This window comes from Trachemys scripta, chromosome 6 (assembly GCF_013100865.1).
Source record: "Trachemys scripta elegans isolate TJP31775 chromosome 6, CAS_Tse_1.0, whole genome shotgun sequence".
NCBI classification, from domain to species: Eukaryota; Metazoa; Chordata; order Testudines; family Emydidae; genus Trachemys; species Trachemys scripta.
In genome coordinates, this window is record NC_048303.1 from 115,076,234 (window position 1) to 115,094,049 (window position 17,816).

At 40.7% G+C, this 17,816-nt stretch overlaps 1 protein-coding gene across 1 annotated transcript in view; it reads right to left on the minus strand.

Annotated features, from left to right (window-relative positions):
• The window catches only part of SHOC1 (shortage in chiasmata 1), a 69,415-nt gene that overhangs the window by 50,285 nt on the left and 1,314 nt on the right, over positions 1-17,816 (minus strand). Inside the window, exons 2-8 of the mRNA XM_034774919.1 lie at positions 15,023-15,130; positions 13,721-13,850; positions 12,801-12,895; positions 11,505-11,747; positions 6,282-6,734; positions 2,474-2,599; positions 789-965 (exon numbers count right to left, since the gene is read on the minus strand). Coding sequence (XP_034630810.1) covers positions 789-965; positions 2,474-2,599; positions 6,282-6,734; positions 11,505-11,747; positions 12,801-12,895; positions 13,721-13,850; positions 15,023-15,130 — 1,332 coding nt within the window. The remainder of the gene's footprint in view (positions 1-788; positions 966-2,473; positions 2,600-6,281; positions 6,735-11,504; positions 11,748-12,800; positions 12,896-13,720; positions 13,851-15,022; positions 15,131-17,816) is intronic.

Below are 17,816 nucleotides of genomic sequence, written 5' to 3' on the forward strand. Positions count from 1 at the left end.
GGAGGCTGCCCGGCAAACCGTGAAGCTGGTAGCGCTCGGGCAGCCCTTTCCGCGTGGCTGGGAGTGGGAGGGAGGAGGGGGCGGAGTTAGGGCGGGGAAGGGGCGGAGTTGGGGCGGGGCTGGGGGTGGGAAAATGGGCGGGGCCAGGGCCCGTGGAGGGTCCTCTTTTTTTATTTATTAGATATGGTAACCCTACTGTAGACTGACTGCTGGCATCAGAGTTTCTGAACCAGCATTGGCTGTATAGCACACAGACACTCAGGCTGTGACCTGCATGTTTGTTGCTGACTGAGTGTCCCAGGCTGGGAGCTACAGTAGCAAAGTATTGTGAGGCACTCAGGGTTACAGGGTTAAGAGGTGACCACCCCTTCCTGGACTGGAGTATACCCTGAACTCCATGACAGGTATATGACAAAAACAGCCACTGACCACAAAGAAAAGGACAACAAAAACATACTAGTGTTTTTCTCTGTAAATTACACATGTGGGAGTGTCATTTAAACATTGCCTACAATGTATGATTAATCATGACCAACATTTCTGAAGCATGTGAAATTTAGATTTGAATACTTTTTAGTATTCTGATATTCAAGTTATTAAAAATAACACGCCTAACTAGGACGGTATTAATGGAGACCTTTTGGAAACAAAAAAAACAGGTCTGTTACCATCAGCCCTTAAGATGGGAAACGCTTGAAAGTTTGTCAATAATTTGCCAGACTTATTGAGCCACACGTTACAAATGAAATAAAATCAATTTTATAGATGAAAAATACAATGTGTTTTACCTTGTTTAAAAATATCACAGATCACTTTCTCCTGCTGTTTTAAGAAAAATCTAGTGTGATCAAATTTAACCGTGGCAAAGCTCCAATTCACTGCAGCAAGTATGCCAAGATGCATCAACTCTTTTAGAACAGGAGTGGCTGTTGCTTCTAACAGATGGTATGCCTGGCACTGGCTTTCTGGTTAATACAAACACACACAAGATAACACGATTTGGTTAAATATGCCACTGTTGGATAAAAGTCCTCAAGTGTGTTGCAAAATAAAAAAGCATTATTTTCTTCAAGAGATCTGCAACACGAACTTCATTCTCTTCATGTTAGTAATTCTTAATAACTGCTGGATGGCTGTTTTGTAACCCCTTCTAAGGGCAAGCCTACACTTAAAACTCTCGACCGATGCAGCTGTAGCACTTTAATGAAGATGCTCTAAGCCGACAGGAGACCGCTCTCCCATCGGTGTAATTAATCCACCTCCCCGAGAGGCAGTAGCTATGTCTGACGGGAGAAGCTCTGTCTACACTGGAGGTTAGGTTGGTATAACTATGTTGCTCAGGAGTTTAGACCAGACCTAAGGCTCTATCTACACGTAAAAGTCAAGTCAACATAGCTATGTTGGTGTAAAAAATCCACTCCTTGACCAACGTAGCTATATCAACCCCACTGCCAGTGTAGATGCGGCTGTATTGACAAAAGAACGCTTCAGTCAATGTAGATACCATCATTTGGGGAGGTGGTATTCTGATATGAATAGAAAAAACCCTTTTGTTGGTGTAGGCTGTATCTACATTACATGGCTGTGGTGGCATAGCTGTGCCAGCACATGTAGACATATCTTCAGATATAACTGAGTTTTCATGCCATCCAAATAGGTGACAGCAACACAGTAGTCTGAAGAACTCAAATATACTGCTGCTATTTAATTAACTGGAAGGCACGACCTATTTCTCGATGGGATACCTAAATCTCTTGAATATCAATTTTTTCTTTTATGTGCTTAACATTACAGTTGAGTTAATCGCATCATCAAGGTTAAAACTCTATTATCCCCTATGTTCAAGGGTTTATCATTTCATTTTTAAAATATCTCAAGCTGACAGGTAAGGTTGCCAGACTGGGCTGCATTTCAGTTGCTGGTCTCACTACATTTGGTCATTTATGCCCTCATAATTATTAACTAATTAGTTAATATTTGTAAAGTACTTTGAAGATGTGGAGCACTATGTAAGTTCTCATTCTCATCATCTCCAGTTCTGCATTCTTTGTCAGGATAGCTCATATACTATATTGTTTTTGCTACTCAGTGTAATTTCATTCATTCATTTATTGATGAATCATTTTCTTTTTAAAGTGCTTAATATTTCCAGTAAGGAATCATAAGATATTGTTAATATTTCACTCCTGTTAAATATTTGTGTTTGTCTTTAAGTTCTCAATATTGGATATAGCTTATATCTGACTGAGAAACTCTTAATTCTTTCACATGATGCTACCATGGTGAAATATAGGGATTGTTATACGACAGTCTGCATGGGCATAAGGGTTCCCATATTGAATTTTTGCAGGATAAGAGCCGTAGAGAGCAGAGAATAAAGTGGATATTGGTTTTGTATGGATGGCTATTATTTAGTGTAAAATTGCAATATCACAAAAAAAATAAACAGACCATTCAAAGCAAAATTCTATACCTGATGCTTGAATTTCGACTGAGATGCTGCCTTGATTCTCCTGTTCTGTTTTCTCTGTCAATGTAGCCTTACAAACAGCAGGACTGTCTTGTTTAAGAACTTCTGGACACACTTTAATTTCCAGTGCTAAAACATTGGACATAGATTATATAAAATTATCACAAGACAAGTCCACGGAATAAGTAAATTTTCTAACACGTTCCTCCACTCGCTAATTAAACATTTCAAAATTCAGGAGGCTCCTGTGCCACAGAAAAATAATTGTATATTTTACTTTGGAAAAAGAAAGTGAAAATATTTTATTTTTTCTTTATTTCCTCCAAGTTCCCACACTTCCTCGCTGCAGTCACATGATACATTGGTCAGATTATGTTTGCCAAAAAGTGGGTGCTGTCAGATCTGAATGGAATCAGCCACCTCCCCTCTGAGATGGAGATCCGTATCCTGGCAAAGTTGAGAAACTGCTGGGAGCTGCTTCTATAGCCCTATTGTTTGTATAAAGGAAGATTCCTACATGAGCACTAAGGCAGGAAAACTGCTGAGTGGAAGAGCATCTGAGAGCAGGAATTCAATTGGACTAAGAAAGAGAAACTGCTCAGGGAAAGAGGGTGGAGGCTGATGGGGTCACCAGTGAGCTGGAGAGATCAGGAACACTGGAAATAGGGTAAGTAAGAGAAGGGCTGGAAACAGTTTACTTAAGAGGTCGTTCTCACTCCCTTCATCTTTACTTGTAGCTGCACCTCAGCATCTATCCCTTCTGTGGTTTTTTTTTCTCCTTCTCCAATACAAATAAGAAGTCACAAGCTATCTTAAGGGTGCCCCAGCATCTCTGTTCTCCTCATCCTGGCAGATTCCCTCCAGCTGCTGCTGATCACATTTGGAGCTAGCAGCCCCCACTTCTTGGCAAAGTGGATTGATCCCTATGTCATACGGCTGCAGCTGTGAAAATGAGGTACTTGGGCGAAATAAAGAGGGAAAAGTAAAAAAAAACTTTCCATCCCCCAAAGTTAAAAGCCAAAGTTTGTATTTTACTGTCCAGGAGCCTACTGAATTTGAAGTTTATTAAGGTTCAAAATTATGCTAACCAATTACTTTTACTAGTTCTCTCCTAAATACTAATTGGGTTAAATAGTACATATAACTGGTGTCTATAAAAATAACCCACAGCAGCACTGTAATTTATTGGGAGACAATAGGCCTTCAGCTAAAATTGGAACCATACTTTAGAAGGAATTGACATAAAATCTACATATGTTTGGATAGGTTAAGCATTTATCAATCATTGTCTACAGCCAAGCTCTAAGGCCTGGTCTACACTGGGGTGGGGGGGTGTCGATGTAAGATACGCAACTTTAGCTACGGAAATAGCACAGCTGAAGTCGACATATCTTATTTCGACTTCCCTCCTGTCCTCACGGTGCGGGATCAACGGCCGCAGCTCCCCCGTCGACTCCGCTCCCGCCGCTTGCCCTGGTGGAGTTCCAGAGTCAACGGGAGCGCATTCGGGGATCAATATATTGCGTCTAGACGAGACGCGATATATCAATCCCCGATAGATCGATCGCTACCCGCCGATTCGGCGGGTAGTCTGGACATACCCTAAGATACAACCGCATTTGCTTCGATCCCTCAGGCAGAGACAAACACCTACAGAATCTCTATTAAGTGTTCTTAAAACTGCAGTACCCACCTAATGAAGTGAAGAAACAGATTGACAGAGCCAGAAGGGTACCGAGAAGTCACCTATTACAACACAGGCCCAACAAAGAAAGTAACAGAGTGCCACTAGCGGTCACCTACAGCCCCCAACTAAAACCTCTCCAGCGCATCATCAAGGATCTACAACCTATCCTGAAGGATGATCCCTCACTCTCACAGACCTTGGGAGACAGACCAGTCCTCGCTTACAGACAGCCCCCCAACCTGAAGCAAATACTCACCAGCAACTACACACCACACAACAAAAACACCAACCCAGGAACGAAACTCTGCTACAAGCCCCGGTACCAACTCTGTCCACATATCTATTCAAGGGACACCATCATAGGACCTAACCACATCAGCCACACCATCAGAAGCTCGTTCACCTGCACATCTACCAATGTGATATATGCCATCATGTGCCAGCAATGCCCCTCTGCCATGTACATTGACCAAACTGGACAGTCTCTACGCAAAAGAATAAATGGACACAAATCTGACATCAGGAATCATAACATTCAAAAACCCATAGGAGAACACTTCAATCTCTCTGGTCACTCAATAACAGACCTCAAAGTGGCAATTCTTCAACAAAAAAACTTCAAAAACAGACTCCAACGTGAAGCTGCAGAACTGGAATTAATTTGCAAACTAGATACCATCAGATTAGGCCTGAATAAAGACTGGGAGTGGTTGGGTCATTACAAAACCTAAACTTAATTTCCCCCAATACTAATTTCTTCCTACTGTTACTCACACTGTCAACTGTCTGTAATGGGCCACTCTCTTACCACTTCAAAAGTTATTTTTCCTCCCTTGATATCCTACTGATAATTGATTCATCTCGTTAGACTGACCTAACACTTGGTAAAGCACCCTCATCGTTTCATGTATTTATACCTGCTCCTGTATTTTTTACTTCATGCTTCTGATGAAGTGGGTTCTAGACCACGAAAGCTTATGGCCAAATAAATTTGTTAGTCTCTAAGGTGCCACAAGGACTCCACATTTTTTTTGTATACATTTACTTGTTTACACTATATTTAACTATGCCTCTATCCATAGTACTACTCAGAGATGCACTTCTAGTTAGAGTTCACTAGATGGTAACATAAGACCTTAGTTCACATGTCTTGAGTTTGTACTTTTAGAACTGGGGTTATCAATTTCTCAAGATCTGCAGGTGTATCAACATAAAACAATAATAATAAAATTTAAAAAATAAAACCATTTAAAATGTCTTGCAAATAATTGTTATTTTGAAATTATGTCAGGATACAATTAAAATCCATATTAATCTGTTACATAGCACCACTTCATGCTATTATAATTAGTGCTGCAACAGTGTCTACATTACAGACTTATTTTCCAAGGGTATATATAACTCATGCATAATCTGTGTTGAAGTTCTGCTAACCAGGGTCTGGGTCCTGCAGCATTTTATTTTTTAACCGTGATTCTACTCTGAAAAGTGACTGAGCTAACACTTCATTGTCTCACGATGATTTCTGTAGCAAAGAGGGTTTTATAAGTAATTTTTTTTCTAAGTGCCAGTCCTGCATACTCAATCTGTAAGCTAAGTTTTCTTCTCACACATCATCAGCAGTGATAACAGATCTTCAAACCATATTCTGTCTTCACAGACAACTGTTCAGCCTCATTGCATCACTGAGTTTGCACAGGTGTAACTAATTGGAATGGTTCTGCTGGGATAAGAAGAAACAGACTGTAGTTCCCTCTTAACTGTGCTAGCTCTGCAGGACTAACAAGAGTAGTAAGCAATAGAAACTTACTTTTGTCACAAAAATCAGCAGACTAGACTCAGAACATGCCAGGGGAGCAGACAGTCTGAGTCAGAGGGTACCATGTTTACATTTTCCTTTCAGAGTGGAACCAAACTTTAATGCACACTGTCTAACAAAACAACTAAAAAGAAAAATAGAAAGTAAATACCCTGGATGAAATACTGGATCCACTCAAGTCAATGGGACCAGGATTTCACCCCATGTAATTAGTTCTATTGACTTGAATGGAGTTATACTTGATTTACAGCAGTGTAAGAGAGCAGAATTAGACCTAAAATTACAGGACAGAATGGTTCACCTACCATCTTTCTGCCTATCCACATTATTTTTTTCCTCATTTTGGATGAACACGTGTTTAGACCTTAGCATGATAAAACTGCTCAGAAGGTCAGAATCATCATCACATTGCCTAGACTGTTCGAATGATGGAGTCTTCTGGCTTTTTGTTGAGCTGTTTGGTTCAAAAGATACTTCTTTACAGTTAAGTGAGTCAGACAAATCTTTGTTTTTCTTTTCTTGATATAAGAAATGCATTGGTCCTTCTGTCTCACTGTGCTGTTTTTCCTGTCTTGTTAGCCATTCACCAGATGTATTTGTATCATGTATGTTAACATGAGGTGCAGCTCTCAAACATAATGGAGAGAATGGGCTCTTCTTTTCAGGTGAGAAATGAGAATCTGTTGTTTTGTCCCAGTGACGTGCACTGACAGAAAGCAGTCCTTGGTTAGTAAGGGAACACTTCTCTTCAAGCCACTCTGAAAGATAAAATTAGTTTTCTCCATTGCAATTTTGATTACTCCTAGTAGAATCTACTGCTCTGGATAGAATATATAACCCAAGAATGTTCTTGTCCAATCCAATTGATTAGAACTCTGCAGAGTTCTTTTTTGATTTTTTTTTCCTTTCTTCCTTAGGGTGTTAGACTCCACGGCTGGCATGTTTGAACTGATATGTTATTCCCAGGTAAGAAATTCCAAAGTTCAGAAAACAGAAAGCTCCAAAGACATTATATCAACTCTGAAGTGAAGCTATACACAATTAACTTATAGATGGTGATAGATTTAATGCAACCTAGCATGATAGTTCTATTACCAATACAGTTTGCCGTAGCGTCACTGACATTTTGAGCACTTGTTTTCCTTTCCCTTTCAACCTTGCATGAAAGAATGTAAAAGACGAGCCTGTGACAAGCTCAGAAATTAATAAAACACTAAATAAGCACAAGGTGAGTCTGCCCAGAGCAGTGGCTCCATATTAGAGAAAATCAAAGTTAAAGGTAAGAAAACTCTTACTTTTTACCTATGTTGGATCCACTGCTCTGGACAAAAATCGTAACTCACGGAAAGCAAGCAGGGACCATAATCTTCTTCACCAATAAGGAAGGTAATAAAACAGCAAACAAATGAAAAATTGGTCACTACAACAAAAGATCAGAGGTACCTGTGGATAAAGAATAAGGACTGAAGGTGGGGTCCACAAAGTTACTTAGAAATCCAAGTCCCATTTTTAGGCACCACTGCAAAACTCCCACTAGGCTGCCACCTAACCCTGTAGGCACCTAAACTCACAAGGCGCTTCTGGCCATGCACACTACAGCCTCACTCTCTTCGGTGCCCAGGTGCCTATCTCCTGTCTAAGCCACAGAGCAATTAACAAACCGGGAAAAAATAGATGTTTGGCTAGTCAAGTCATGTGCAGAGTCCTGATCCAGACGGTGGCTTCTTAGCACGCATATCAGATTGGGCCCATCAGGCAAGTTCACACAAAACAGCTGGGGGTGTAGGAAGAAGATCTCCCTTATAATCTCACCCATGAAGAGGGAACCTTCTAGGTTCATTCCCACCTTCCTCCTGAGGGGGCAAAGGGATTTGAACAGGAGTCTTCCACCTCTCAGGTGATCAGCCTAGCAAGTAGACTATGGAATATTCTGATGTGAGGCTCCCTCAGTCTCTCCTTTTGAAGTTGTTCCACTTTAATTAAACAATGGAATACTTAAATATTATTTGGCTAGAGAAAGAGTTACTGACTCTATAGCCTAGTGGTTAGGACAATCACCTGAGAGGTAGCAGAAGGCAGGGGAACTTAAATTGGGGGTGTTCCACATCCTATCCACTTGGCTAAAGATTGTAAGGGAGGTCCTGCTCCTCCTCTTCTATTTTGTTTCAGGTCCTGCAAGCATCTTAGGTGGCTGAATGCCTATTTTCTTCCAGTTCGTGGCTTGCTAGCACAGTTAGGTGCCTCCATGCAGCCTGGATTTAAGAGCCTATCTCTGAGAGAGGGGCAGGGCTCAGTGCATACCTCTCTGCTCAGTGTCTCCATTGGCTAGCTTAGGTGGCTCCCTGCCTTGTATGCTGGCTTAGTAGACTGCAGTCTATGGTGCCTCTCTCCCCCAATCATTGTATAGGGACTGTAGGCACCTAACTCGGGCTTTAGGGATTGTGGTGTTCCTGTGATTTTTCTAGGATCGTGCTCCACAACAGTGTTTAGGTTCCTAACTTCCGTTGATATGATGTTAGAATTAGAACTATGCTCTATTAGGGGACTTTCCCTCTCACTTATGTTCTCTTCTCCTCACTTTTTTCTACTTTCTTCTGTTACTGATCCTTTACTAGCAGGATTACTGCAAAAAGGATGGACTAGAGACATCTGCAGGCTGATGGTATGAACTGCTAGACTACTTTGTTGCACTATTTATGGGCCTACCAGCAGTCTTCCTCAAAAGGAGGCACACTGGGCTAGGTTGAACTTCTGTGCACACAGAAGGACCCTGGCGGAGAGAACTAGGCTTAACTATTCAGGTTTGAGTGAGAGTGAACAACTGATGGATTGAAGAGGGAAATGGTGCTCAACCTGGGTCCCCAATCCTGCAGTCTGCCTGAGCAGACTGGTAGTAGAGTTGGGCTTGCAAAGAGTGTTAAACCTCTTTCCTGGGTACTGGGGACCAAAGAAGCTAGAAACTGTGGCTGTTGGAGAGGATCCAGAAAACCATTTCCTGGTCTTGTAAAGAGGATGAGGAAAATTGTGAAATGGGATCAGCACTGATGATGAGGGTCCCTTGGGGCTATAGGACCATAGAAACCAGTTACTGTGACTCATGACCCCTTCTTAGCCTCTACTACTGACTGTATTTCCATGCTAGAAGACTCCACAAGGTGCAAGCAGTCTGGCTACGCCTTGCTAAAAGATCTGCTGCTCTGGATTAATAAGGACCCAGATCACTGCTGCTGTCAATGGGTGGAAGGAGCGGGCTCTTCCAAGTCCGACTGTAAGCTGCTCTCACCAATGTTGGCAAGGAGGTGCGCTGAGCAAGAGGAATCCCTTCTCAAGAGTTCTTCCTTCATGAATGAATGATTTAGTAGGAAGGAGAAGGGGCAGTTCAAACTTGAATATATTCTCCAAAAAGAGCTCCAGCTGGTGGGAGCAGACAGCGAGGTGGGTGTTACTAAGCTGCTGCTTCACATGATGCTAGACAGAGGAAGCCAGTGGAAGTAGTTCTTTAGTCTACCCAAAGCTGCTGTTGTAACAGGAGCATTCAGTAAAACTGCTGCTAAAGGAATCCTCAGCAAGCTCCACACTCCATATAAGAGAAGTTTTGCTGCAAGATGTTGGCCATTTCAAGAAGCCAAACAGAGACTAAAGAACCCAGGCTTATAGAAAGCGCAGAAAAGGAACTGCTGCTGTTCAGGCAGAGGTACAGAAATACTGGGGATAACATGATTAGTTCAGCACACACAAACTAGGGGAGCTATCAACCTAAGGGAAAAAAATTCCAGTGAGATTCCTGGACCCCCCCACCACATTTCCTATCAACTGGCTTGGGCAACAATACCCATAAGCTATGACTTTTATACAGAACAGCGAGTGCTGTGTAGGAGAACACAAGAATGATCTAGAATGGATTCTATTGTACCTATTACATGTTCTATTTGAAGGGACATTGTAAAGTTATGAGTGCATGAGAAATAATATACTGTACTACCTGTTCAGTACAAATATATGACAGCTTCATACTAAAAATCCCCATAATGATAAACTGTGTGTGAAATAGCAAGGAATTTGACTATGAATGTGGGTAACTCAGGGCCAGTGCTACCATTAAGGCAAACTAGGCGGTTGCCTAGGGCAGCAAGATTTGGGGGTGCCAAAAAGCAGTGCCCCCAATTTTTTTTTACAGCGTTCCTGGCCTGGGCTGCCGGCAGCGCACTGACACGTGCGGCTCAGACTCCCTCTCCCAGCGCAGCGGCCGCTCCATGCAATTATTGTCATTGCTGGCGGGGGCGGCGTGCTAGGTGAGGGGGCGTAGCAGAGGTGAGTTGGGGTGGGGAGCCCTGTGGCGGCTCCCCCCACCACCCTGCGGCACCCCCCCTCCCACGGCAACTCCCCACCCCCCCAGCCCGGGGAGCCATGCGGCAGCTCCCCACCCCACTCATCTCTGCTACGCCCCCTCCCCGAGCACACGGTCGCCGCTACACTTCTCCCGCCTCCTAGGCTTGCGGCGCCAATCATCAGTTTGGCGCCGCAAGCCTGGGAGAGGAGGAGAATTAGAGCGGGGGCGGCGTGCTCGGGAGGAGGCGGAGCAGAGGTGAGCTGGGGTGGGGAGCTGCCGCAGGGGGGGCACCTCAGGGAGGGGGGGTGGGGAGCTGCCGCAGGGCTGGGGGGTGGGCGCAAGGTGGAAGTTTCACCTAGGGTGCGAAACTTCCTTGCACCGGCCCTGGGGTAACTGTGCTTATTACAAGCATCTGTAATATGAGAAAATAAAAAGGATGTGATTTGATGCATTTTAGAGCTGCAATTTCCCAAAATCATAACCCTTTGTATTACTTCTATATATTCATGTTAACAATACTGTAGCTAAATGCACTGCAATATGTTCTGTCTCTACAGAGCTGCCACACTTAGGTGGTAGTATTTTTCCATGTGAGTTGCACGCAAATAGCCTTGCAACTCTGCATAGTGAATGAATCCCTGCATAATATTGTATACTGATGAATCTTCACTATAATAGAAGCTGAGTTAACTACAACTGGTCCTGTGCCACTGGCCTATCCTAGAAGAAGCTGGAACAATATAAGAGTCTGCTACATCAACATATTCACTATTATGGTGATATTAATTAATAATAGTAATTAATAATACTTTGAAATTATTATATCCCTTTCAAAAGTTCTCCTGCCAGGTATTTTATTAGAAACATTAAGGGCCTGATGTGGCTAATTTGTACTTGCAACTACCATAATTTGCATATGCAATCATGGTAATCACAAATTAAGTATGCAAGTGCACACTTACTTTTATCCACGCAACTGACAATCTTAGCTTTTTGTAAATCAGACTTTAGAGTAATAGTGGAGGCTAATTTATGCTTTTCTGAGTTCTTTTCTTTTTGAGAATGAGAATTTTTCTGATTCTTTTCTTAGTTGGTGCTATGCTACTATCCGTCACTGAACTGCATGACTGATCCTCTGTTAAAGATCTCCTTGCCATTCTTGTCATTGAACTTTTCTATCAAAAACAAATATACTTACTTTCTAACTGAAATTGTGTAATTTGTGAGAATACTTCCACTTTAGTAGTAAACATGCTGTTTGCACTACCCAAATCAGTGCTTAGTTGCTCCAAAGAATCTGGTAATACCAGATTTAGTCCTGAATGAATCCACCAGTCTGATTTCAATGGGCTAAACACTGGAGCTTCCACATGGACAGACAACATCTTTTTCAGTTCTGTAACTGAATGATGTTGAAATGTAGGTTCAACGGTCTGATTCTCTATAAAAAAACAAGATAAAAACTAGTATAAAGTATTAATGGACTAGAAACTTGAGAAAAGAACACTTTTGACAGCAAAATTACAAAAAATATTCATGACTTAGACTATGTATATCCCTTGGTATATCTTTCCATTACTAATTCAGTATCATCACTTGCCTGAAGAGCAAAGAAAGAAACATTTACATAGCTTAGTAAGATGTACATTTTTTCACCTTGTTTTTTGTGTTCAATTCCCCAGCTGTAATTCTATCTCTAGACTGTTGATATAAACCTGCATTACAAATGATCCGAGATTTATTCATTATCTATGAGTTTACCTTCTATGCTTACAAGCATCTATTATAATCATTATTTGAAAACTCTAAATAGTAAATAGACTATTTTACAAATGAGGATGTAACTCACTTATCTCATGGAAGTCTTTTGGTGTTATTTCTTGACACTAACCATTGGGGTCAGAAATAATTTATGACTTAGTTGGTTTTGGTTCCATATTCCACTTTCTAATGTGTGCGTTTGGCATTGGAAACTTAGCTCTCCATGAATATGATTCCACTAAGGAATTTATTAGTATGGATTTTTAAAAATTATTTGAAGATAAGAACATACTCTATAATAAAAATTGATATTTCAACAGAGCATGTTATAAGTTAGGTTTTTGTTAGTGAGTTTTAGAAATTACTATACCCATTAAAATAATTATCAGGAGGTGAACTGAAGATTTTCAAACTAGGGGAAAGCTGTCATTTTATACAAACTAGCACTGTGGAAAGACAAACTAGTTAACTGCCTTACAAGAAGATTGATATAAAGGAAAAAAATCAAACATTCCACCTTAGATGCAATGGGATACATTTTTAGTGTGCAAACAGGAGCTGTATTCACACATTCCTTGCATTCTACATTCATTTTATAAACTTTGAAAATGTATCCTCAAATATCTGCATATATTTCTTCAAGCACTTCCCAGATTAATTTCTATGTTGTTGTAATATTTCACATACAACTCTTCTATATCAATTCAGTATATCAGAATTCATACTTCCTTACCTTCAAGCAAAAGAGAGTTCACAGCATTTTGGTATTTTTCTGACTGCCACACCAGGCACTCTAAATACTCCTTAGTTGACTCTGTAAGCAGAATACTAAAACAAAGAAACAAAAAAGGAGACACGTGGTAAGAAGCTTAAATCATAGCTTGAGATTTTCAAATCAACTTTCTTCTGGTAATACATTTAGAGAAAGTAATTTTGCAAAAGTATTTACTTTCTCTCCAATCTTCTACTTTCTCTTATTGATTCATTTGGGGAAATCTTTCCTCCACATCTGTGGGTGCAGTGGGCTCTCTGGCTGCAGGACCAACGTGGTTCCACTCCCCAAAGAGGGGAAAAGATGAGGGGTATATATACCCCTTGAATGGGCTGGAGGCAAGCAAGGGGAAACTAGTGTGGATCACGGTGGTAGGGAGGGAGACTGAGGTCCCCTGTCAAGAGGATGCTTTAGTCCTTCCATGTCTGTGGAGGGAAAATATTAAGACTGTGAAGGCTACTCTAGCAAATAGCATAGAGAAGCCGCCATGGAACAGCCCTGCTGGTACTTCTGTCACCACATGGATATCCCCAGCACTCGGCCAAGGTACTCACTGGGTGCTTCTCTCCTGAGGACTTTGGAGGATTCACTGCCACGGAGGTATGAGTCCTCACCTTCCCCAAGGATATTAAACCTCCTTACAGGAGAACAGCCTTAAAGCAACTCTCTTGGTCTTTTCAAGCTCCATGCACTGAGACCATGCACAGGGTGTATTCCCTGGAATAATGTTTCTCTCCAAGGCAAAGTGCACAATGGATGAAACCATCGGCAATGAACATCTCACAGAATGAGGCCATAAATTAACAGAATCCAATTAAGCTAGTTTTTCACTAATTTGGAGGAGGTTGTACCAGTTGTATTCTCATAAAACTTTTTCTTACCTGTTACCAACAGGAGAAATAGGTTCTGCCTGAAGTCCTGCATGAAGTGAATTCACGTGTGATCTTTGTGGTCTGCATGGCGGAGTTAGTGGTATTTCTACTTCATATTGAGGATATAAAGCGTAACTAACTGGGAATTGCAGAAAAATGACACCACATTTCACAAATATAAGTGAAAGAAATGTAAATATTTATGTATAACTGACACCAGTTACATTTTGTGTTTCAAATTTATTATGAAGATTTTATGTTTTATCACTTGAGCAATAAAGACTAAATTGTGGTACTTTAATATCTAGACAACAGAGGTAATAGTAATGCATAAATCACACTTTTTTACTGCTTTTCCTATGTGATTCTGGGAATCTCTGCACACCTAGCCAACCATTCAGAATTTAAAATCACCAGTTATTATTTTGGGGCATTTTTAAAAATTAAATGTTGATCAGCCGTGGCCCAGTTATGTAGCTCTTACTTAGATGGAATGGCTCTTTCAAATTATATTTGTGATGGTTCTAATAACACTCACATTGACAGTGAAACCTGCAAGTCTGAAGGTTTCACTGTCAATGTGAGTGATATTAGAACCATCACAAATATAATATAAGTTGCAAGTCTGCAACTCAGATACCTCAAACTCTGAGGGAGTCAATTATTTTTTCATATGCAAATAAAATTCAGTGCTACTTACAGCCCTAGTCTTGTAAATGCTTGTCACAGAAGACTCCCACTGAAATCAATTCAATTTCAATTGATGTTCCATATGCAGAGCACTTGCAAGATCAGATCCTATATTTTTAACCAGCTATGCAAACAAGATTGGGGAATCAAAGCAATCTCTTGTAGGTCACATTTATTGCTCTACTTTTGCCAGTAAAATGAATTTCAGACGTGCTTATTGATTTTTCTAGCTTGCAAGGAACTTGTTTCTTTGGTTGTTTTTTTTCCTTTATTTTTTTCACTGTAATTTTTTTACTAAACTAAAAGCTAGTTACAAACAAAGCTAGCAAATGCAAAAGGTAAGAATGTTGCCTGCAGTTCTGTCTTGCAGTCACAGGTGGTAAAAACCTGAAGAACAACTGGCCTCACTCTGCCTTTTATGTACTCAGGAGGGGTGAGAAGCTAGGGTGCGAGCTCACTCTGGGCACAAGTGCAGCCCACCTGACACCTCTGGCCACAGAGTCTGATCTCAAATGCACAGGACATGTGTGCATCAAATAATGGAATACATATGGAATACATAATCCAAGAATCATAGTTCTTAAAAACCACCACTGGATTTGCTTATAGAGCACTTCCTACCTGCCTCACTGCATTCCAGTGGATTTCTGCTTTGATTGAAACAAACCTCTTCCATTGTGGGACAGTATTTTGAAATCTCTATTTCATTTGTAATATTTGCAGTAAGATCTGAAAAGAGATAAAAAGGTGCCACAAATGATAACCATTTATTTCCTCAAAGCTGTTTCTTGAACAATGTTTTCTTTGTTTCTGTTTTCATTGATCCCCCATTATCATTTTGAATTTATCAATGCAAAGTACTGCAGTTACCATCAGTTACCAGGCAAACAGCAGAAGGTGTTCATAAGACCATAGCAATCGCCCTATGTGACCAGGTCAGTGGTCCATCTAGTCCCATATCCTGTCTTCACAGTGATTAGTACCAGCTGCTTCAGAGGAAGATGCAAGAAACCCTGTATTAGCTAGATGTGAAATAACCTGTCCTTAGGGAAAGTTTCCTCCTAACTTATGGAACACCACTCCCATGGGTGGCTTGTCAGCAGCTGGGATCAAACAGATGGCCTCTGGATCTAAAAGCATGAGCCTATACTGCCCGAGCTAAAAAACAAACAAACCTTTTTTAATTCTCTCATTTGCCAAAATAAATTAAAGTGTAATTTTTTTCTGGCCAAGTTGAGACCACAACCACAGTCTCCATGACTGTACAGGTAAGTTACTGCCACAAGCACTGATTTAAAAACTGAGCAGTGTCACTGAAGGTGTAACACTAATCCTGAAAAGCCAGAGGGTTTCTGATGCTTCCAAAACTCTTTTTTTAATATTTACTATTATGACTTTGAATATTCTTGTTATCCATATAAATATTTAATCCTTTTTGGAAACTTGCTAAGATCTTGGCCTAAATTATACCCCTTGACAATAAGTATCACAGGTTAACTGTATTTTGTGTGAAAAATTATTCCTTTTATCAGTTTTGTATGCCACTTTTCAATTTCACTGAATGTCCATTTGTTCTTTTATTTAGAGATAAAAGCTAATGCTTTAAAATGCCGATCCAAATTCTAGACAGATGTTGTTGATTCCTGGTAAAGGGCTTCTTTGAGAGAGAGAGAGAGAGAGAGAGAGAGAGAGTGTTCCTCCCCTGTCCTGTCCTAGCTTCCCAGGGCTGAAAATAGCTGTACTGATCTACCAAATCAGAGCAGATACATACCACCCCATCCAGGGATGTACGAAAGGCTGCTCTGCTCTGAGGAGGAAGGCTATAAGACGTGCAGTGGGAATCCTGGGAAATAGCAGGTTCACGAAAGAGTTTACCTTGGTCTGTGTTTAAATTGATAATCATGTTATTCAGTTCATGGTAAACATTTGATAGACATATGGAAAGAATATTGGTCTATGGCAGGGTTGTAATGTTTTTATCTGAGCCACTAGAAGCCTCAGAAATACAAACTGCAGAAGGGTATTTTACTAATTTTTGTGTTTTGCTTAGATGTGTTCTATGACGCTAATCTCAGGCCTTCCATAACGTTTTGAAGGAGAACCCTAATATGCATACTAAGTAATAACAATACTTAGCACTCATCAAGTGTACAAGAATCGAGATTACATTTTAACACGCGTTGACAAAAGTTTGCTATATATATATATTTGTACTGTGAAAGTGCTGCCATCACTATTTATTATTTTGTTCCTCTGGTCTAATGCTTTAGATATTGGTTTTTCTTTTACTTGTTTGTACGTACAATTGTGAAAATTACAATTATTTACAAATATAGAAAATCAAATGTTTATAGTAATAAAATAGTTTATTTGTGTTTGGTAGATTATACAATGCACTATTACATACAGAAAATTGCATTAAAAGCACGTTGTTTAGGTTGCAAAGTCAAGGACTGAAAAGTTAGGAAATTCCAGATTTATGGTTGCTCGTACAACTATAATTCTATCCCTTTGTGAATCGATCCTTTACACTGAATAAGGCAGTGATTCCATGGGGAAAAAACAGCATGAGATTATGTAATTTGACAGTACTATAATACATACACAAAATTAAATTGCACAGGTAACCTTAATTTTGGTATTTCCTAACTTTCAAGATCTTGACTTTGCAACCTAAATAACTTTCTTTAAATGTCATATTTATACTAGTTTTTAAATTCATGCAGTTCTTTTTCATTTTTGTGGGTTACTTCTTAGAGGGATTTTTAAAGGAAAAAGATGAAAAAATAATTCTATGATGTACAAATGCAACATCCCCATATCACGAGCAGGGTTTGACTCCGGGACTTTCAGCACTTTAACACAGGCTACCACCACTGGAGCTAAAGGACTAAGGCCTAACCAGGTTAGTTGGCAGCAGGAGAAAGCTGTTAGCCAAGAAAGTGATGGACCACTGGGTTCTGAGGGTAATAGTAGGGGGAACCCAGCTGGCACTCTCTCTCCATGGTGTGAGATTAGAGACATCTGGTCCCATATGGTATTCCTGGAAGGTGGGGAGGAAATGGATCATTGATCAAGTGCCGGGGGTTGCTCTGAGAGAAGCTGGCCTAGCTCTCTTTCCCGCCAATCAAGACGTGGTGGGTTTCTGCCCCATGCGGCACATAGAGCACTAGGGTCATGGGCCAGGTCCAGAGGGATATGGAACCAAGCCCATTTCTTACTTCCACTCCATTGCTACAGTTGTCTTGGTATTCACAATACAGTATCATCTGCCATTGCTACTTTGGCAGCCTATACAATATTTGTAAAAAGCAACAGAGGGTCCTGTGGCACCTTTAAGACTAACAGAAGTATTGGGAGCATAAGCTTTCGTGGGTAAGAACCTCACTTCTTCAGATGCAAGTCTGAAGAAGTG